Raw genomic sequence first — 23,705 nt, 5'->3', positions numbered from 1 at the left:
TAGAGATATTTCCAGTGTTGTTATTAATCATACATTTTTTGGGATTGCTTTGCTATCTTGAACACATTTAGTGGGGCAGAAGGCAGATGTTTGACCATGGTTAGTGATTGTCAAACATCTGCTTAGTAAATTAAAATAAGTGTTGTGCTAAATCTACTCCATTTTGGTATTTTCAGTACAAAAAAAAAATCAAAATATTACATTAATATTAAAACATCTGCATAGTGTTATTTAAAAAATAATAAAAATAAACAAAATTATATATGTTTATATATATACAACAGTTCTGTTTGGTTCTCGAATCTGATTGGCTGATAGCCATGATATATTTAAGTAATATCAGCACCTGTACAGCCTCTTTACCCTTTGTGTATTACTCCGCCCACATACAGCCAGCAAAAAGCAGACACTACAGATCTAAAGTTTAAAAGATGCACGCTCAACTGTTTTACTGTCAGCTTATGATTTGAATTCAACAAGGAAGAAAGTAGTTCCTCATACAAAAGGGTTTTTAAGACTCTCCATGTTTGATTTTGTTGTTATATACACAATTATGCCGTCAAACTGTTGTATAAACGCAATATCACTTTTGTAGTAGTGTGATATGGCTGTATATCGGCACTGGTGGGGGCACTAAGGCAACGCAAGCCTCCCACCAGTGCCGGTATACAGGCATATTGCACTGCTACGAGTGTGATATTGCTCCTATATATATATATATATATATATATATATATATATATATATATATATATATATATATATATATTTTTTTTTTTTTATTATTTAATTTAATTAAAAAATTATAAAACACAAGTAACATTAAATCGTTAAAAGTAAAATGGGTCTCAACGTGCAAACTATTTATTACATTATTCGACTACCGTATTGGTGAGTGCACACCAGACGTGGATGAAGCGCGAGTGATTTACATGTTAAGTCAATGTAAAGACACGAATAGACACGCTGCGGCATGATTCATGTGAATGATGCGATTCGAGAGAATGAAGCTGTGTTAATTTAGCATTTTTCGCATTTGACACTTTAACACGCGAACTGCGCGATTCGCTTGAGTTGGAAAATCTGAATTTCAGTGGATATTCACGCAGCGTTAACCAATCAGGAGCTTGCTTTTGTAGGGTTGTGATAATGACATAGCGCCTGCAGTTGGTGTCCCGAGGGGAAATCCTCTTTTCGACACCGGACAACAGCTCATCAAACTGGGCTCGGCTCAGTTCGAAGCACCACTGAAAGCTTCCATCATCCTGGTACAGTTTCTGGAGGAGTTGATGAACTCACAGAGCTGGGTGCACTTCTAAAAGCATCTAGTGGACACAGCTCCAAATGAATCTACTCTGTTTTTCAGCCTTCCTAAAGCACATGAGCACTGCTATTCTCTCAATAAAATCCATGTAAGCCATTTAGCAACAAAACTCAAAATGTTCACACGTCTTTTTACAAGCGAGTAGTGCAATTTATTCAAGCATGCTGAGTCTGATGTGAACAATAGGCTTTCTTAAATAATTAATAAATTTCTCATATACAGTTATGTAAATTTTTTTCACTTTCTCTCGATTCACTGTTTACTGTCAGTGTTTGAGTAACATGCATTTGTGTTGTTCAGCAAACTACTAATAATATTTCTTGATATTGTTTTTCTGTCTCATATTTTCTGAAGAAATAAATATAGATCCAAATTAAAATATGTTTAGTTCAAATTCCGATGAAATGTTATCAAATCGACTGTTGTGAAAAATAACACAAATCATACCAAGTAATCGCTCAAAAAAATCATTTCTGTATGTTTATTTAGCAGGCCTGTCACAAAATCAATTTTTTGTTGTATGATATATTGCACCAAATCATTCATTCATTTTCTTTTCAGCTTAGTCCCTTTGTTAATCTGGGGTCACCACAGTGGAATGAACCATCCCAAAATATACTGCGATAAATGATATTATTGTCATTTTAGGACCATTTTATGCCACTCATTACATAATGCCAGAATGATAATATAATAACATCACAATGCAAGTACACTCTTCCAAAAAACACATCATATTTTTTTCTTGAGAATATTTCATTTAATTTTAGTCATTTTATCTATTTAATAATGAGGCACTGGTATCAGAATGTGAAAGCGCAAATCCTATATAAATAATAATAAATAATAACACAAAATTAACAGAGGCTTCGATATCTGCAATCAAATCTATTTTCTGTTGTCAGGCACACAAATAAAATATACTATAGTAATTTATAGTAAATACTACAGTGTTTTTTTAACCATACTGACACTGACATCTCCAATAGACACAGAGATGTTGCACAATCTGCTAAAATGTTGCTACAATAGGTTTATGAGTATGGGTACCAAAAATGATGGAGGTCATGTCTATGTGTTGTGCGATACGTCCATATATTGATTATTGTGACAGGACTACAACTTAGCAATATTTTGAAATTGCTAAATAGTCACTTATATTTTGATATTGCTAAATAATCACTTATTTACCCCAGGAGCTTCGCTAAATGAAACGGTGAATATAAACATTACCATGGACATCTTAATAAAGGAAAAAACACATTAAGGCTGTTTGTTTGCTGAAAGTAGAATAAAAATCTATTTTATTTTTACTGTGCAATGTATTGTGGGTTGCTGCTGGAATATATATATATACACTGTATGTATATATATATATATATATATATATATATATATATATATATATATATATATATATATACACGTATATATATGTATATATATTGTCTTTTCTTTCTATATATATATATATATAGAAATCTATATATATATATATATATATATATATATATATATATATATATATATATATATATATCTATATCTATATATATATATATATATATATATATATATATATATATATCTATAGAAAGAAAAGACAATATATATACATATATATATACACGTATATATATATATATATATATATATATATATATATATATATATATATATATATATATATATATATATATATATATATATAGAAAGATAAGACAAAATAAGACAAACGTGTGCATTAAATGCAGACTCAGGTTTAGCATCGTTTTCACTTCACCTGTACGTTGTTGTCCTGACTGCTGCCATCTGAATGTGTGGATCGCGAGGACGTCCCGTTTACATGAGGGCTGGAGGAGCCGTTCGTTATAGACTCATCAAAATCTGTTTTAAGAAAGAACAGTGCTCAGATTAGTAAGGTAACTGTACAGTAGTAAAAAGTAAAACTAAGATTAAAAGGACTGTTCAAAAAACATGTTCGTTAACCAAAATAAAATAAATTAAAGCTGCAAGCAGCGATGAAAGGTGACCTACTGGCCTTAGGATGACAGAGGACAGTGGACAATAATAATTTAAGCTGATATACAGTTGAAGTCAGAATTGTTATTTTTTCCACAATATCTGTTTAACGAAGAGAATATTTCTAAACATAATAGATTTAATAACTCATTTCTAATAACTGATTTATTTTATTTTTGCCATGATGACAGTACAGAATATTTGACTAGATCTTTTTCAAGACACTTCTATACAGCTTAAAGTGACATTTAAAGGCTTAATTAGGTGAACGTTCGAGGTTACAGAAGTAACCGTTCGTTCCCCGAGGAGGGGAACGGAAGTGCCATGAATGGGAGGATTCGGATCAGAAGCCGCTTATCTGGAGAGTATTGAACGGGCCAATGAATGAAATTAATTGGCAGCGTAAGCTTGCGCAGGTGTGCGACATCTGCAATTATCTCAGCATATAAGCACACCTGAAGCCAGCAGACGCCATCCTTTTAAGCTGAAGAGACTTTCAAACAGCTAAGGGACAGTCATTATGGCGACGGAATATGGCACTTCCGTTCCCCTCCTCGGGGAACGAAGGGTTACTTCTGTAACCTCGAACGTTCCCCTTCGGTTGGGGAACTTCAGTGCCATGAATGGGAGAATATGGAAAGTGCCATAATGACTGCACCTTACCAACACCCCCGATGAGGAGATAGTCAAGCAAGCGTGACGCACCCACATCATGGGGGGCGCGGTCCTCCAACGTGTCCCTGGCCCTAATTTATCCTACTTCAACAGAAGTTTTACGGATTTAGATATATTTTTTGGGAAGTCGTGAGCATCTAGATAATTCTAGGAAATACGACAGTACGTTGGGAAGCGTGCAGTCCCGATAGGGAGGACGCTGCAGAGGCCATCCGTTACCCAAGGGGGGGATAGATGGCAGAAAGGGGAACTTTACTGACAGATAAAAAAGGCGCACGTACCTCCGTGTTAGGGAGAATGGCGCAGCAAGCGTGTTTCAACACCCTACCGAGTTGTCTCCTCAATCACCAAAGGGTTACCTAATACCCTTGAGGAAACCGGCTCCACTCGCAGATTGTAAAACCTTGCAAATGTGTTGGGTGTCGCCCAGCCCGCAGCTCTACAGATGTCTGTTAGAGAGGCGCCGCGTGCACGCGCCCAAGAGGATGCAACGCTCCGAGTGGAGTGTGCACGTACTCCCGGGGGACACGGCTGACCTCGACTCGAATAAGCGAGTGAAATGGCATCCACAATCCAGTGGGATAATCTTTGTTTCGATACGGCACTTCCCTGCTGCCGACCGCCATAACAGACAAAGAGCTGCTCAGATGATCTAAAATTCTGAGTACGGTCCACATAAATGCGCAGAGCGCGAACTGGACAAAGTAAAGAAAGGGCTGGGTCTGCCTCCTCCGGGGGCAGCGCTTGCAGGTTCACTACCTGATCTCTAAAGGGGGTGGTAGGAACCTTGGGCACATAACCGGGGCGGGGTCTCAGGATAACGTGAGAGTAATCCGGCCCGAATTCCAGGCACGAGTCACTGACCGAAAATGCCTCTTGGTCCCCGACCCTCTTGATGGAGGCCAACGCAACCAGCAGAGCTGTCTTCAGGGACAGAAATCTTAGAGATACTGATTCGAGTGGCTCAAAGGGATCGGATCGCAGACTCGTGAGAACGAGGGCGAGATCCCAAGAGGGCATGAGAGGGGGGCGAGATGGATTAATTCGCCTAGCACCCCTAAGGAACTGGATGACCAGGTTATGCTTTCCCACGGTGCCGCCAGCTACCGCGCTATGATAAGCGGAGATGGCGGCCACGTAAACCTTGAGAGTGGAGAGCGACAGCCTGCTGTCCAACTTCTCTTGAAGGAAAGAGAGCACAACACTAATCTGGCAATTTCGGGGGTCTTCTCTGCGAGAGACGCACCATTCAGTGAATAGACTCCACTTCAGGGCGTAGGCGCGCCTCGTGGAGGGGGCTCTAGCCTGAGTGATGGTATTAACCACCGCAGTCGGTAGGTTACCTAAGTCTTCCTCGCGTCTAGGGACCACACGTGGAGGTTCCAAAGATCGGGGCGAGGGTGCCAGATGGTGCCCTGTCCCTGAGAGAGTAGGTCCTCTCTCAAAGGGATCCGCCAGGGGAGGGCCGTCGCGAGGAGTGAGAGCTCTGATAGCCAGGTCCGGTTGGGCCAAAGGGGCGCAACTAGCAGAACCTGTTCCTCGTCCTCCCTGACCTTGCACAGAAACTGCGCGAGCAGGCTCACTGGGGGAAACGCATACTTGCGCATGCCCCGAGGCCAGCTGTGGGCCAGTGCATCCGTGCCGAGAGAGCCCTCGGTCAGGGAAAAAAACAACTGGCAGTGAGCGTTCTCGGGGGAAGCAAACAGATCGATCTGGGCCTCCCCGAATCGCGCCCATATCAGCTGAACAGACTCGGGGTGGAGTCTCCATTCTCCAGGGCGTAACAGCTGTCGTGAGAGCGCATCGGCTGCACGATTGAGCGTGCCTGGTACGTGAATGGCGCGCAGCGATTTCAGCCGCGGGTGACTCCAGAGGAGCAGACGGCGGGCGAGCTGAGACATGCGGCGAGAGCGCATACCCCCCATGCGGTTGATATACGCCGCCGCCGCCGTACTGTCCGTCCTGACCAGCACGTGTTGCCGCTCCAGCACCGGTAAAAAGCGGTGGAGAGCGAGGAACACTGCCAACAGCTCTAGGCGATTGATATGCCAATGCAGCTGGGCACCCTTCCAGAGGCCCGCAGCCGCATGCCCGCGACACACGGCCCCCCAACCCGTGTTGGAAGCGTCTGTTGAAACAACAACATGGCTGGACGCCTATCCTAGAGGCACACCGGCCTGTAGGAACGAGGGGTCGTTCCAAGGGCTGAGGGCGCGGCGACACAGCGCAGTAACCGAGACCCGGTGTGTGCCCGCGTGCCATGCGCGTCTGGGGACCCGATCGTGAAGCCAGTGCTGAAGTGGTCTCATATGGAGCAACCCAAGCGGCGTGACGGCGGCTGCGGATGCCATATGCCCCAGGAGCCTCTGAAAGAACTTCAGTGGGACCACTAGTTTGCTGTCGAGCTCCCTCAGACAGTTCAGCAACAGGCGAGCGCGTTCCTCGGAGAGGTGCGCTACCATGGTGATCGAGTCCAGCTCCATCCCGAGAAAAGAAATCCTCTGCACGGGGGCGAGTTTGCTCTTTTCTCGGTTGACCTGAAGCCCCAGTAGGCGGAGATGCCGAAGCACCTCGTCCCTGTGCATAATCAATTGCTCCCGCGAGTGGGCTAAAATCAGCCAGTCGTCGAGATAACTGAGTATGCGAATGCCCGCGAGCCGAAGGGGCGCTAGGGCACCCTCCGCGAGTTTGGTGAAGACCCGCTGAGACAGAGAGAGCCCGAAGGGGAGGACCTTGTACTGCCACGCTCGACCCTCGAACGCAAACCGCAGAAATTGGCGGTGGCGTGGAAGAATGGAGACATGGAAATACGCGTCCTTCAGGTCTATGGCTGCAAACCAATCCCGAGGACGAACGCATTGGAGAATGCGCCTCTGCGTGAGCATTCTGAACGGCAGCTTGTGCAGACAGCGGTTCAAAACGCGCAGATCTAGGATTGGCCGTGACCCACCGCTCTTTTTGGGTACGATGAAGTATGGGCTGTAAAACCCACTCTCCATCTCGGCTGGAGGAACCGGCTCGATTGCACCCTTCGCCAGGAGGGCAGCAATCTCCTCTCGCAAGACAGGGGCGGACAGGGGGTTGACCCTGGAGAAATACACGCCCGTAAACTTGGGGGGCCGTTTCGCGAACTGAATCGCGTAACCGAGTCTGATTGTGCGTATGAGCCACCGCGAGGGGCTGGCCCGCGCTAACCAGGCAGGCAGAGCCCTCGCTAATGGAGTCATCGCTACAATCGCTGACGTACCAGCGGTGGGGCAGCGCGGAGTGGGTGTGCTGATCCGGGAAGCACGAGGGTCCCGCGGAAAAGCTGGAGGAGAGCGATTCGCTCTGGCTCCGCACCCTGACTCCGGAGAGGGGGCTGGAGGGCTGAGGGAAGGGAGACCGTCCCCCCAGCGCTCGTGAGCCACTGGCGAAGCACGTAGAGTCTGCGAGCCGGAAGGCAGCGCGTCCCGGACTGGCAGAACTCGTGCAGTCACATCCGGGGAAGGGAAAAAGTGCTCTTTTACTGATGTTTTGGTGGGACTGAAAAGTACCGTTGTTATCGGGGCCCCGCCCTCCAGCGGGGAAAGAGCAAGTTTCCTCTTCACTTGCTCTCGTTGGCAGCACTCGTTGGCGGGCGCCCTCGGCGAGGAACAGCGGAGGTGGATGGCTCGGCGGGCGGAGCGGGCTTACGGCCACGCCGATAGATGACATTGCCCATCGCATCCGACTGCTCTTTCACCGCCTTGAATTCCTGGGTGAATTCACCGACGGTGTCGCCGAACAGGCCAGCCTGGGATATGGGCGAGTCAAGAAAGCGAACTTTGTCAACGTCGCGCATATCGGCCAGGTTTAGCCAGAGGTGGCGTTCCTGAACCACAAGTGTGGACATCGTCCTCCCCAGCGCACACGCGGCGGACTTAGTAGTCCGAAGAGCATAGTCGGTCGCGGTGCGCAGCTCATGTAATAAGCTTGGGTTGGACCCGCCCTCGTGCAGCTCGGCCAGCGCCTGCGCTTGGTAGCGCTGGTAGGTGGCCATCGCGTGCAAAGCAGAAGCAGCCTGGCCCGCAGCCTTATAAGCTCTGGCTCCGAGGGAGGCAGACAACCTACAGGCTTTGGACGGGAGGCGGGGCAAACCCCGCCACGTAGAGGCGCCGCGCGGACAAAGATTGACCGCGATAGCGCGCTCCACTGACGGGATCGCCTCATACCCCCTGGCAGCTCCGCCGTCAAGGGCGGTGAGGGCGGAGGCACTCGCAGCACGGGCAGAGAAAGGTGCCCTCCAGGACTGCGTGAGCCTACTGTGCACTTCCGGGAAGAAGGGGACGAGAGGCTTCGAAGGCTTCGCCTTCTGGTCCTCTACGTAGCACCCATTTAGTCGGTCCGGCCGCGGAGCTGGGGGATAAACCATCTCCAACCCCACGGCCGAAGCAGCCCGGGAAAGCACGGCTAACATGTCCGCTTCAGGATCCGATTTGACAGCGCTCACCTGCCCGGAGGGGGCGAGCGGGTCCGGATCTTCGTCGGACAGTGAAAGCCCACCCTCCGATGCCGCGGAGGACATCTGATCTCCGGTGTCAGCGAGTGTGAGAGCTACCATCTGGTTAGACGGATCACTCTCACCACCCGAAGCTTGGATGGAGCGCCGTGAGGAGCGAGAGGTCCGCGAGCCCGTGGGCGGCGGATTAGCTCCCGCTGAAACCCTCAGATCTGCCCGAGCGCCCGCTGCTTTTTTAGAACAGGAGGCAACTGGGGTGGCTCGCTCTCTTGCGAAAGTTAGCCGCGATCTTAGCTGTGCAACGGTCATGGCATCGCAATGACGACATGAACCGCCCGCGAGCACCGCATTAACATGCTGGACCCCCAAACATGCAATGCAGTGATCGTGTCCATCATCCGGAGACAGGAAACCCCCGCATCCAGAAACGCACAGTCGGAGCGCCATCCTGAAAAGGACGTGCTGCACGACTGTGTTGCTCTTTTAGGAAAGTTGCAACTATACGCACCGCTCTGGAGGACCGGACCCAAAGAACCGCAGGCAAGGGAGTAACCCAGCTCGACCGTCTGCCACCGCGAAGACCCACTCTGGACCGGGAGACACACTCATTCGCTCTGAAGTGCTGATCAGCAAGAGGAACCCTCATCGACTCACTCAGAAAGGATCTGAAGCGAAAAGGATGGCGTCTGCTGGCTTCAGGTGTGCTTATATGCTGAGATAATTGCAGATGTCGCACACCTGCGCAAGCTTACGCTGCCAATTAATTTCATTCATTGGCCCGTTCAATACTCTCCAGATAAGCGGCTTCTGATCCGAATCCTCCCATTCATGGCACTGAAGTTCCCCAACCGAAGGGGAACTAGGCAGGTTAGGGTAATTAGGCAAGTTATTGTATAACAATGGTTTGTTCAGAAAAAAATTGCTTAAAGGAGCTAATCATTTTGTCCTTAAAATGGTGTTTAAAAAATTAAAAACTGCTCTCAATCTAACCAAAATAAAGCAAATAAGACTTTCTCAAGAAGGAAAAACATTATTAGACATACTTTGAAAATTTCCTTGCTCTGTTAAACATCTTTAGGGAAATATTTAAAAAAGAATTGCGTTTGATTTAGATTTATTATTGAAGGTCAGAGATTTAACTTATTTACCTCAGGAGCTGCCCTAAATGAAACGGTGAATATAAACATCACCATGGACATCTTAATAAAGGAATAAACACATTAACAGTGTTTGTTTGCTGAAATTCGTATAAAAATCTATTTTATTTATATTGTGCAGCATATATTTATAATGTTTTTATGCAGAGTATATATTTTGAAAAGGGGAAAAACAATAAATCATTGTATGAATGCTGTAATGTTTAAATAATATTCCATTAAAAACACATGAATGTCATGTGACCATCAGGAAGAACGCAGCATCTCATTTCTCACAGGACGCGTTCTCTGTCCTCGCAGTCTCCTGAGTTCGTTCTTCTGAGGTAACCTGGCAAGACATAGGTTCTCCACAAGAAGGCAAGTCCATATTTAGCGTTCTTGGAATTGAGAAACAGCCACTGTTTGCCTTATAAGGTTTAAGTACTTCCTCCTCCATGGCGAAGCACTGAACTTTGTCAGTCTGCCACGGACACACCCTTCAGCAAAAACTCTAAATCTTCACAATTTAGCATCGCAAAGACCTTTGGACTAAAATAAAGGAACATGGATTTGATGTGATAAAATTTGTAGGAGGAGTTTGTTACAAAGTAACAATGTCATTTCTTGTTGCCAGCAGGTGGCGCTATAACTGTTACTGGATATTGGCTTGCAAACTTGTTCAGGTCAGGACTCTTATCAAACATGTGGATTTTGAGGCAAATCGGACAATGCATGCCTGAGTTATAACTACCTGTTTCGTGGCGAATCGTCAAAGTTGGCCGCCACGGACACGCCCCATTCCAAGAAAACTCTAAATCTTTGTAATTTAACATCGCAAAGGCCTTTAGATGACATTACCGAATTTGGTGTTGATCTGATAAAATTCCAAGGAGGAGTTCGTTAAAATACAACGCCTGGAAATGGCAAAAACTGCACTTTTTAGGCAGAAGAAGTTTAAAATATCCGACTTCCTGTTGGGTTTGAGGTATCACTCCAAGAGACTTTTTTTGTAGGTATTGGCATGTTTGATGTGTTTGCCAATTTCCGTTCCGGTGCACGGTCCCGAATAATTCCTTATAAATAGAAAAACTAAAACTAAACGGAACAAATAGTCACTAGAAAATATTAATAGCTAACAAAAATATATAACAATTTTCATAATTAATAAGCGCTCATTATGTGATGGAATATCTGACCTGCTGTTACTGTTTATACAAGTAGCTGTAGATTTTTACAACCAAACAGTCCCTTATTTACCAACAGTTACCACTGCAGAATGAACCACCAACTATTCCAGCATATGTTTTACGCAGCGGATGCCCTTCCAGCCGCAACCCAGTATTGGGAAATACCTGCACACTCTCACATTCACACATACACACTATGGCCAATTTAGATAACCCAGTTCACCTATATCACATGCCCACGATAAAGCTTCTTTATATTTATCATTCATGTAAGACGGATATGCTGACTCTTGAATCCGCTGCTGTAGATCTACTGATCCACAATGAAATAAATGAACATGATACAAAGAAAACAGTGGCTGGAAAGGCAAGTGGATTGTGCTGGAATGACCTTCCACTGAGCCAAATCATGATCCTGCCAAATCACAATTATCCTTAAGATGTCAATAGCCCGTTTAAAGTGTTTGACTCAATTTAGGCTTAATGTGAGCCACATGTCAGGAGCTGGACTGCAGAGTGCAACACATGCACTGGACTCTAGAGGAAACGGACTGGGGTTTGGGGGAGAGAGTTCAAAGATAGACACCTCTGTAGAGACAAAACCCAACATCTGTCTGAGAGTAAAACCTCACATACACAGCGAACACCCACTCAACTCCCAGCAAGATGAAAACACTCTGAAGAATACAAGTGAAATACTGAAGATCTTAGGCTGGAGAGCAGATCAGTTCATTGTGCGTTATTTGTATATGTCTATATTAGTGTTTGTTATAAATGAGGCAAGGGCGAGGCAGTGGCGCAGTAGGTAGTGCTGTCGCCTCACAGCAAGAAGGTCGCTGGTTCGAACATCGGCTCAGTTGGCATTTCTGTGTGAAGTTTGCATGTTCTCCCTGCCTTCGCGTGGGTTTCCTCCGAGTGCTCCGGTTTCCCTCACAGTCCAAAGACATGCGGTACAGGTGAATTGGGTAGGCTAAATTGTCCATAGTGTATGAGTGTGTGTGTGTGAATGTGTGTGTAAATGTTTCCCAGAGATGGGTAGCGGCTGGAAGGGCATCTGTGGCGACCCTGGATTAATAAAAGGACTAAGCTGACAAGAAAATGAATGAATATATGAGGCAGGGCTATCAGTCCTTTAGTGTGGAGCTATTGGTCATTTAGGGCAAAGTTATCAGTCCTTTAGGGTGGAGCTATCGGCCCTTTAGGGCAAAGCCATCAGTCATTTTGGGTGGAGCTAACTAGTGCTTCAGAGTGGAGCTATCAGTCTTTTAGGGCAGAGGTTTCGATCCTTTAGGGTGGAGCTAATGGTCATTTAGGGCAGAGCCATCAGTCCTTTAGGGCGGAGTTATCAGTTCTTCAGGGTGGAGCTATCAGTCTTTTAGGGTGGAGCTATTGGTCCTTTAGGCCAAAGCCATCAGTCATTTAGGGCAGAGCCATTAGCAGTTTAGAGCGGATCTGACGGTTAAGTAGGATGAAGCTATTGGACATTTAGGGTGGAGCTATCAGTCCTTTAGGGCAGAACTTTCAATGCTTCAGGGCGGAGCTATTGGTCCTTTGGGGCAGAGCTGTCAGTGCTTCAGGGCGGAGCTCTCAATCCTTTAGGGCAGGGTTAACAGTCCTTTAAGGCTGATTTATACTTCTGCGTCAAACGCACGCGTATGCTACGGTGCTGACGCATAGCCCTATGCCGTGGCCGTTGGCGTCGCTGACGTGCACCTCTCGTCGCAACGACGCGTAGCGCAAGTTCTGTGATTGGTTGGCTTGGTAGCGCTGATGAGTCTGGGCGAGACAGAGAGCCGCGCGAGCCCAATGGAGCCATTGTTTACAAGTGTGGAGTCCGCGAAGGAGCTCCGGATGGAAAGTTTTGTTTTGTGTTTACCTCATAGTTAAAGTTGTTGCATGTCCGCCGGTTCGAGTTTGAGCCTCTTGTACATCCCGGAAGTGTTCAGAAAGAACAAAACACAGGCGAAGAAACTCGACACAGAGACACATTAACACCTCACTGCCAACTAGCGTTTTGGAAGTGTTAATGCAGACCAACAGAGACAGCGCGCAGAAGTATAAATGCACAGCTACGCGCGTTGCATGCGCCATTGGTACGACTTTCACTTGACGCAGAAGTATAAACCAGGCTTTAGGGTGACAGTATCGGTCATTTAGGACAGAGCCATCAGTTCTTTAGGGCGGAGCTCCTATTCCTTTAGGGCAGGGCTATCAGTGCTTCAGGGCGGAGCTATCAGTCCTTTAGGGCAGAGTTAACAGTCCTTTAGGGTGACACTATCGGTCGTTTAGGGCAGAGCCATCAGTTCTTTAGGGTGGAGCTATCGGTCCTTTAGGCCAAAGTCATCAGTCATTTACGGCAGAGCTATCTGTAATTTAGGTTGGAGCTATTGGTCCCTTAGGCCAGAGGAGTGGGTGGGGGGTGAGGGGGGTGGGGGGTTTATGCTATCAGTTCTTAAGGGCGGAGCTATTGGTGCTTTAGGGGGGGAAGCGTGGCACAAAACTCACGCTAAATCTAACTGTCAATGGGGGATGAGCAAAACCATAAATACAGTACACACAGTAGTCAACATAATGTGGGTCATAAAAGCTTCCCAAGACAAGGTTGGTGGTTATAGTTGGAATATTGGAAAAGTTTTATGACAAGTTTGATCCTCTCCAATGTGACCACTCTATATGGACACAGCATGAATTAGTGCCAGGTTCATGTGTCTCTTTATTTTTTTTGCAAACTATGAACCAAATCAAAAAGTTATGAGAGAACCACAACATTCATTCATTTTCTTTTCGGCTTAGTCCCTTTATTAATCTGAGGTCACCACAGGGGAATGAACCGCCAACTTATCCACCACATTTTTTACATAGCTGATGCCCTTCCAGCCTCAACCTATCTCTGGCAAACATACACACACACTCATTCACACTCTTACACTACAAACAATTTACCCTACCCAATTCACCTGTACCACGTCTTTGGACTGTGGGGGAAACCGTAGCTCCCTTGGAACGCAGGGAAAACATGCAAACTCCACACAGAACTGACCCTGCCGAGGCTCAAACCAGCGTTGCCAGAATCACAACATTGCAAACTTATATATATATATTAAATATAAACCAATATATAAAAAATCTACTTCACCCAAAAATGTAAATACTTTCATCACTTATTTCAACCGTTCCAAACCTGTCTGAATTTCCTTTCCGGAAGATTTTATGAAGAATGCTGGAATCCTAAAGCCATTGAATTTCACGAATTTAAATTTTTTTATTGTATATTGTAAAAGGCGCTGTACTTGATTTTAATTCAAGTTTCATGCTTTACCTTTGACGTGGATGCTGGTAGGAGTGATGTTCATCTTCTTGAAATGCTCGTCTGTATCTGGATCTACCACCAGCAAACGGGTTTCTTTCCCGCCGTTCTTGATGAAGGCCACAACCTCAGCGTGCCTCATGCTTTCAATGTTCACTCCATTCACCTGCAGACAGCATTTTAAAGGGTTAGTTCACTCAAAAATGTAAGTTCTGTTTTTAATTACTCACACTCATGTCATTTCAAACCCCCTGAGACCTTCACTCATCTTTTGAACACAAATTAAGATGTTTTAGATGCAATCCTGGAGCTCTCTCGTCCTCCATAGTCAACAATGATCTGACACTCAAAGTCCAGAAAAATACTGAAAAACCTCCTCAAAACAGACTATGTGGCTTCTGTTGTTCAATCAAAATATTATCAAGCTACAGGAATACTTGATTTTTTTGCACACATAAAACAAAAATACTGATTTTATTCAACAGTTTCTTTTCTTTATGGTCAGTACTCATGAATGTGGCCCTACACTAACACTAAGAAGAAAAAAAGAAAGCGTTGAAGTGTTTTTCTGGAATTTGAATAAGTTGGAAACCTTGCGGTGTATAGAGGATAAGGACATAACTTTGAACCAGGGGTGTCCAAACTCAGTCCTGGAGGGCCGGTGTCCTGCTGAGTTTAGCTTCAACTGGCTTCAACACACCTGTCAGGAAGTTTCTAGTATATCTACTGTAGTATGAGCTTGATTAGCTGGTTCAGGTGTGTTTAATTAGAGTTGGAGCTAAACTCTCCAGGACACCGGCCCTCAAGGACCAAGTTTGGACACCCCTGCTTTAAACAGTTTAAAATCTTGCAGGACAGCCACAAAAACAACAAATTTACCTTATATTGACTTTGCTATTTACTGTAATCATATTCTAGACCAAGATATTAACTTGATGGTAGTCTCCAAAAAAGTGTTACCATGGTAAATTGAGTTGTATGTTGGATTTAATATATTTATATATTCTTTGTTTTTTTATTTTATATATTAGTTTTTCTAATGACTTACATATTATTGGTTTTATATCTTTTTAAAATGATTTTATTTAGATTGAAATGCATTTGAAAAGTGTATAGATTGAATGAAACCAATCAGTTATAAATCAGAAAAATAGTCAATAATTCACCACACCACACCTCCAGCCACAATCTTAACTTTTTAATAAACTTTTTTGCATCATACATTTGTTGTTGTTTTTTTTCTTTTATATTAAAAACCTGCATTCTCATCCGCTGCGTTAAGCATATGCTGGATAAGTTGGTGGTCCATTCCGCTGTGGCAACCCCTAGTAAATAAGGGACTAAGCCGAAAAGAAAATGTTTAAGAAATATTTAAGAAAATTAATACAAAAATGCATATACAGTCAAGTCCATAATTATTTGGACATCGTCACAATTCTGACATTATTGGCACTATACACCAACACAATTGATTTAAAGTGAAATGAACTTTAATTACAGACTGTCAGCTTTAATTTGAGAGTATTTACATCCAAATCAGGTGAACGCTTTAGGAATTACAACAGTTTGCATTTGTGCCTCCCACTTGTTAAGGGACCCAAAATTAATCAGTCATAATAATAATCATAAATCAAACTTCCAATTTTTAATACATGGTTGCAAATCCTTTGCAGTCAAGTACATCCTGAAGTCTGGAACACATAGACATTACCAGACACTGGGTTTCATTGATGCTCTGCCTTGTTCTTGGGGCATTTTCCCTTCAGTTTTGTCTTCATCAAGTGAAATGCATGCTCAATCAGATTCAGATCAGTTAATTGAACTGGCCATTGCATAACATTCCACTTCTTTCCCTTCAGAAACTCTTTGGTTGCTTTTGCAGTATGCTTTGAGTCATCATCCATCTGCACTTTAAAGCATTGTGAATCATTTGGCTGAATATGAGCAGAAAATATTGCCTCAAACACTTCACACTTCATCCTGCAGCTTTTGTCAGCATGTACTCTAGTACAAGTTGATCTTGAGCTCATCTGTTCTTAGGATGTAGTTCCAGCACTGTGAAGGCTTTTTTAGAACTCTAATCTGGCCTTCCTGCTTTTGAGGCTCACCAATGGTTTACATCTTGTGGTGAATCCTCTGTATTCACCCTGGGGTAGTCTTCCCTTGATTGTTGACTTTGACACACATACACCTACCTCCTAGAGAGTGTTCTTGATCTGGCCAGCTGTTGTAAAGGGTGTTTTCTTCACCAGGGAAAGAATTCTTCAGTCAACCACCACAGTTGTGTCCGTGGTCTTCCGGGTCTTTTGGTATTGCTGAGCTCACTGGTGCGTTCTTTCTTTTAGAGAATGTTCCATACAGTTGTTTTAGCCATGCCTGATGTTTTTGCTATCTCTCTGATGGGTTTGTTTCACTTTTTCAGCCTAAGGATGCTTGACTTCTAGTAACAGCTCTTTGGATCTCATCTTGAGAGTTTACAGTAACAGATTCCAAATGCAAATAGCACACTTGAAATGAACCCCTGACCTTTTATCTGCTATAATTGGAATGATGAGGGATTAACACACACCTGGCCATGGAACAGCATAGAAGCCAACTGTCTAATTACTTTTGGACCCTTAACAAGTGGGAGGCACATATGCAAACTGTTGTAATACCTACAGTGTTCACCTGATTTGGATGTAAATGCCTTCAAATTAAAACATTTCTGCAGTTAAAGCACATCTTGTTTGTTTCATTTCAAATCCATTGTGTTGGTATAGAGCCAAAAATATTAGAATTGTGTCGATATCCAAACACTATGGACCTATAAATTTATTTTTGAAGTTTACAAAGTAAATTAAAGAATAATTACAAATACACACACAAGTCAACGATACATTTATTATATTCATATTTTGTTTTTATATTATGCTTCTGCTTATGAGCATATACTGTTACTTTTTCATAATTAATATGAGTACCTTATTTCTGAAGCATAAAGTTCTTTTAAAGAAGTACTTTAATAAATATTTGTTAAAATAATCCCAGTAGAACCATTTTTCCCATACATATTTTATATATTTTTATGTAATATTGTACGTTTAAATACAGCTAAAATGCTTCAACTAAAATATTTTAATCAGCAGATTAATCTGAGCCGAATCTTTTTCACTTTTGCCTCAGTGGCTATATGTAAAAGCCTGATTTATGTCATGATAAACCGGTCCGCAGCCCTGCTTTCCGTTACTTAGCAACACGTTTTAAAGGGATAGTTCAACCAAAAATGAAATCTACTCACCCTTTTCTTTTTCCAAACCTTTATGAATTAATTTCTTCTGTTGGAAAAAAAAAGAAGATATTTTGAAAAATGTTAGGAATCGGTAACCATTGATTTCCATAGTATTTGCTTTTCTTACTATGGAAGTCAATGGTTACCAGTTTTCAACTTAAAAAAAAAAAGAAAAAGTATATATATATATATATATATATATATATATATATATATATATATATATATATATATATATATATATATATATTATTTTGTGCTCAACAGAAGAAAAAAATGCATTAAGGTTTTTAAACAACTTGAGGGAGAGTAAATAGTGAGTAAACTGTTTCATGTTTTGAGTGTACCGTCCCTTTAAATGCCGATCCGCCAAACAGAGGAGAGACGCTGAAGACATTTTAGCGAAATGACAGCAGAATCAATCAAAACAAAAGCAGGGTTTGGTAGACGCGGCGCTGGCCTTCTGCTGAAGTGTTTGTGCTCGGGACAGATGGAGCGTATGCCCTGTTCAACTGAGCACCATCAAATATTAAAGCGTCCTGCTGCAGGTTTCAGGTGTCGGACTCCAAAAACTCACACTCTTTAGTTCAGAGACATGACGGAGAAAGTTTGACAGACTCCATAGGGGGAATCTCACAAAAGCTGGCAACAATTTCACTCCAAAATCAAAAGTCAGCGATGAGAAATGATGTTTAAGTTAAGGTATATACAGTATAGACTGCTCAGCAACATAATAATATTATTATGTCAATTAAGCCCACTTTGGTGAATAAATTTTGTTGTTGTTTTTTGTAATGCTCAGTATATATATATATATATATATATATATATATAGATATATAGATAGATAGATAGATAGATAGATAGATAGATAGATAGATAGATAGATAGATAGATAGATAGATAGATAGATAGATAGATAGATATACAGAGCATTATAAAAAACAACAAGATTTTTTCACCAAAGTGGGCTTAATTGACATAATAATATTATGTTGCTGAGCAGTCTATAAATAAATAAATATATATATATATATATATATATATATATATATATATATATATATATATATATATATATATATATATATATATAATACCCATATGTTTCACAATTTATATTTGATTAAAATATAAATTAATATATTTAAAATTCACATTTCTTTATTTAAATATATTTATTTTACAAATATTTAATTATGACCTTTCAAGTTTTATATCACAGTAACCAGGGGCGGACTTAACCCATAACCGAAGTAAGCAGCCGCTCAAGACCCCTCTTAGGGAATTGAGGGGCCCCGACCAATGCCAAGAAGCCTATATTAATCATATAGCTCTTTTTTTATACGTTTTCTATTATATGTTATAAAATCTATCTATAACCATAAAGATTTTAACATTATTACTTCTTTACAAAACCAGGACCTCCAAAAATGATACAAGTTATAATGCTCTCAAAGGTTGTGATTCAATATTTGTGAAAGAAATATATTTTAAATATGTATTTAAAAAAACATATTAATTTAAATTATGCAGACTTTAATTAAAAATAAATTGTGAATCATATGGGTATTAGATATATAAAAAATAAACAAATCTGCCTTTAATAATCCACATTATTTTATGTGAATACTAGTCTTTGTTTTTTGTTTATTGGCTCATTGCTGTCAGGGGCAGATTTAGTTTTTTTTGTTGACCCCAAGCAATTCTATTCTGTTGTAAATAAACTGCATGTTAAAAGTATATTTTAAGCAGAACCTTTAGCTTTTTAATGTAAAATCAATTTGTGGAGGCCCTGGTTTTGAAAAGAAGTAATAACATTAAAATAATTATGTTATAGACAGATTTCACAACATATAATAGAAAATTTACACAAGGGCTATATGATTAATATAGGCTTTTTGGCATTGGTTGGGGCCCCTAAAAGGGGGCTTTAGCGGCTGTTTACAACGGTTATTGGTAAAGTCCACCCCTGATTACTGTAATAAAACTTGAAAGGTCATAATTAAATATTTGTAAAATAATTATATTTAAATAATAAAACATGCATGAAAATTATATGCATTTTAATTATATTAGGTTATATTTGAATCAAATATAAATTATGAAACATATGGGTACTAGATATATTAAATTTACATATAAATAAACAAATTTGCCTTAAAAATCTATATTAATTTGTTTGAATATATTTATTTATTTATTTATTTGCTCATTACTTTAATACAACTCTTGAAAAGTTATAATAAATTTGTGTAAATATTTTAAATTTGTATATTTAAATAAACAAACAACATTTAAATTATGCAGATTTTAATCAAATATAAATTGTGAAACATATGGGTATTAGAAATATCAAATATACATATGAACAAATTTGCTTTAAAAAATCAAAAATTTATTTTATTAGCATACCCTACCTGACTAAAGTATTGTAACAAACACTAACCTGACTTCTAGTTGATTATTTGGTATCAGAAGTGGCTTATATGAAAGGCGAAAAAAAAGGCCTCTAGATGACGCTTATTTCACCAAAATAAAATATGATCATGCCTTGGTTTGTAATTATATAATTAGGACAGTAAGGTCTGACTTTGCTTAGACAAAAGTCTTGTCACTTAACAGAAATAATGTACAGTATAGAAAATAAAACCATGCTGCAGTGGAAAATATATAAATATATGAAATATATGAAATGAATATTGTGAATGACTCTCTTGAGCTTGGAGGACTACATCCATACATCTCTGCAATGACTCAAATTACTAATTAATAAAGTCATCTGGAGTGCCAAAGAAAGCGTTCTTGCAGAAGTTCATCAAAATTATTTGGATTCATCTTCAATGCCTCCTTCATCTGACCCCAGACATGCTTAATAATGTTCATGTCTGCTGACTTGGCTGGCCAATCCTGGAGCACCTAGACCTTCTTTGCTTTCAGGAGCTTTGATATGGAGGCTGAAGTATGAGAAGGAGCGCTATCCTGCTGAAGAATTTGCCCTCTGCTGTGGTTTGTAATGTAATGTGCAGCACAAATGTCTTGATTCCTCAGGCTGTTGATGTTAACATCCACTCTGCAGATCTCTCACACGCCCCCATACTGAATGTAACCCCGAAACCATGATTTTTTTCTTCACCAAACTTGACTGATTTCTGTTAGAATCTTGGGTCCATGCGGGCTTTAGTAGGTCTTCTGCAGTATTTGTGATGATTGGGATGCAGTTCAACAGATGATTCAGCTGAAAAATTGACTTTCTGCCACTTTTCCAAATGATCAACTAGAAGTCAAGTTATTATTTGTTGCTTTTACAACTGAGATCGACGACAAGACTTTTGTCAGGTAGTGTATTTGTCTTTATACATGTATACATCCTAAAATGACAAGACAATAAATTTATTATTAAATGCATCACATAAAGATAAATCATACTATATTGCACATTATAAATACATTTATAAACATATATGCAGAGTTAACCTCCATTTTCAGCATTTATATTTATTTGTCTGTATAATAATATATTTGTGTGTATATATTTTTAGCAATATGAAGTAGTTGTAGTGTACTAAACATTGTTATCATCCTTGTTTATTTGCATATATTATTTAACATTAGTGTTGAATAACTGGTTTAAGTCTCGGCTGGGTCAGTTGGCGTTTCTGTGTGGAGTTTTGCATGTTCTCCCTGTGTTGGCGTGGGCTCCGGGTGCTCCGGTTTCTCCCATAGTCCAAAGACATGAGCTATAGTTGAACTGAACTAAATTGGTCGTAGTGTATGTGTGAATGTGAGAGTGGATGGGTGTTTCCCAGTACTGGCTTGCGGCTGAAAGGGCATCCACTGCATAAAACACATGTTGGATAAGTTGGCGGTTCATTCCGCTGTGGTAACCCCTGATAAATAAGGGACTAAGCTGAAGAAATGTGATTATCTTTGACATTAATGTCTCATGAAAACACAACATGAACAATACTAAAATACACATTAAAGTATATAAACTAATGATTTTAATGGAAATATATGATTATTAAATCTATTAAATATATTATTATAATATTATATCAACACAATCATCTTATTTATAATACATATTATACATTATTGAATTATATAGAACACATTTTACATAATAAATCCATTTGTTGCGATTTTGTAGTGAAACTCGAACATCATGATCTACTGAACTATTAAAATTTGCATATTTTAGTGAATATTTGTACCGCTATATTTATGATATCCTAAAACGCAAACTTGTATGTTCTGATTTCATAACTGTTTCTCATTTGCGTTAATTAAATTGAGCTAATATAATCACGTGTATGCTTAATGTAGGTTATGTGAACGTCGTGTTATTCCTGTGTCAGCTCTACTGATCTCCAATGTAAGTGGAGCAGTATGTTATTTATCTTGACTCAGAAATATTTAGCGCGAGTCATCATCATATCGCACGCCTCCCACACGCATCTGAATATGATGGATGATCAGCATGAGTGTGAATTTAGACAGTGTGGGTGAATATCTGGCATCATCACGCTGTATTTTGATGCACATTATAGAAATATGATAGAGGCCTGTTATCAAGAAACAGCTTAAAACTGTTTAAGGACAGACACTGCAGACAAAACACTGCTATTTTAATGCACATGCTGGTTCTGAGATTTTTATACTTTTTTAAATAAAGTACTTTACTTAGTCTAAGTGGGTAGATTACAATAACCATGCATATTTTCACTTCAGCATCACTTACATACACTTAGATTTACAGCTGAAGTCAGAATAATTAGCCCTCTTGTGAATTTTTCTTCTTTATATTTCTCAAATCATGTTTAACAGATCACGAAATTTTCACAGTATTTCCAATAATTTTTTTTCTTCTAGAGAAAATAAAAGCTGTTTTTGTTTAAAAAAAAAAAAAACATTTTAAGGTCAATATTATCAGCTCCTGTAATGTTTTACGCATATCTAAAGAACAAACTATCATTAAACATTAATTTGCCAAATTACCCCAACTTGCCTAGTTAACCTAATTAACATATTTAAGCCTTTACATGTCACATTATGCTGAATACTAGCATCTTAAAAATATATAGTAAAATATTAAGTACTGTCAACATGGCGAAGATAAAAGAAATCAGTTATTAGAAATGAGTTGTTAAAACTATTATGTTTAGAAATGTTTATATATATATATATATATATATATATATATATGTATATATATATATATATATATATATATATATATATATATATATATATATATATAAATAAACATAAATATATATTTATATATAAAAAAATATATATAAATATATATATATATATATATAAATATATATATATATATATATAAATATATATATATATATATATATATATATATATATAAATATATATATATATATATATATATATATATATATATATAAATATATATATATATATATATATAAATATATATATATATATATATATATATATATATATATATAAATATATAAATATATATATATATATATATATATATATATATATATATATATATATATATATAAATTATATATATATATATATATATATATATATATATATATATATATATATATATATATATATATATATATATATATATATATATATATATATATATTTATACACACACAACCAGAGTTCATCAAGATTCTTTGCTTTCATCTTCAATGCCTCCTCCATCATCTTATCATGCTTATTAATGTTCATGTCTGCTGACTGGGCTGGCCAATCCTGGAGCACTTTGACCTTCTTTGCTTTCAGGAACTTTGATGTGGAGGCTGAGGTATGAGAAGGAGCACTATCCTGCTGAAGAATTTGCCCTCTGTTTGTAATGTTATGGGCAGCACAAATGTCTTGATACTTCAGGCTGTTGATGTTGCCATCCACTCTGCAGATCTCTCACATGCCCCCAAAGTGAATGTAACCCTAAACCATGATTTTTCCTTCTCTAAACTTTTGATTTCTATGAGAATCTTGGGTCCATGTGGGTTCCAGTAGGTCTTCTGCAGTATTTGTGATGATTAAGATGCAGCTCAAGAGATGATTCATCAGAAAAGTCTACTTTCTGCCACTTTTCCAAATGGTCAACTAGAAGTTATTATTTGTTGCTCTTACAACTGGAATCGATGACAAGACTTTTGTCAGGTTGTGAATTTATAGATAGATAGATGTGGTTTCACAACTGCTGGTCACCTGTGTGAAGCACACTCAGAATTGCTTTGTTCAATTCAATTCAGCTTTATTTGTATAGAACTTTTACAATGTAGATTGTGT

At 40.0% G+C, this 23,705-nt stretch overlaps 2 protein-coding genes across 4 annotated transcripts in view; both read right to left on the bottom strand.

The window, feature by feature from the left end:
• dnaaf5 (dynein axonemal assembly factor 5) overlaps nucleotides 1-23,705 on the bottom strand; it is a 571,499-nt gene that overhangs the window by 348,534 nt on the left and 199,260 nt on the right. The gene's annotated exons all lie outside the window — the stretch shown is intronic.
• LOC100535100 (Na(+)/H(+) exchange regulatory cofactor NHE-RF2) overlaps nucleotides 1-23,705 on the bottom strand; it is a 136,122-nt gene that overhangs the window by 55,630 nt on the left and 56,787 nt on the right. For all 3 annotated transcript variants that reach the window (XR_015480472.1, XR_015480473.1, XM_087244009.1), the window contains exons 4-5: nucleotides 14,144-14,297; nucleotides 3,108-3,211 (exon numbers count right to left, since the gene is read on the bottom strand). Coding sequence is in view for 1 of the 3 variants with exons in the window: in XM_087244009.1 (XP_087100135.1) it covers nucleotides 3,108-3,211; nucleotides 14,144-14,297 (258 nt within the window). In the remaining 2 variants the exon portion in view is untranslated. The remainder of the gene's footprint in view (nucleotides 1-3,107; nucleotides 3,212-14,143; nucleotides 14,298-23,705) is intronic.

The sequence above is a fragment of the Danio rerio genome, chromosome 3 (assembly GCF_052040795.2).
Source record: "Danio rerio strain M-AB ecotype USA chromosome 3, GRCz13ab, whole genome shotgun sequence".
NCBI classification, from domain to species: Eukaryota; Metazoa; Chordata; class Actinopteri; order Cypriniformes; family Danionidae; genus Danio; species Danio rerio.
The sequence above is the reverse complement of the archived record's forward strand: the minus strand, read 5'-3'. Positions and strand labels throughout refer to the sequence as shown.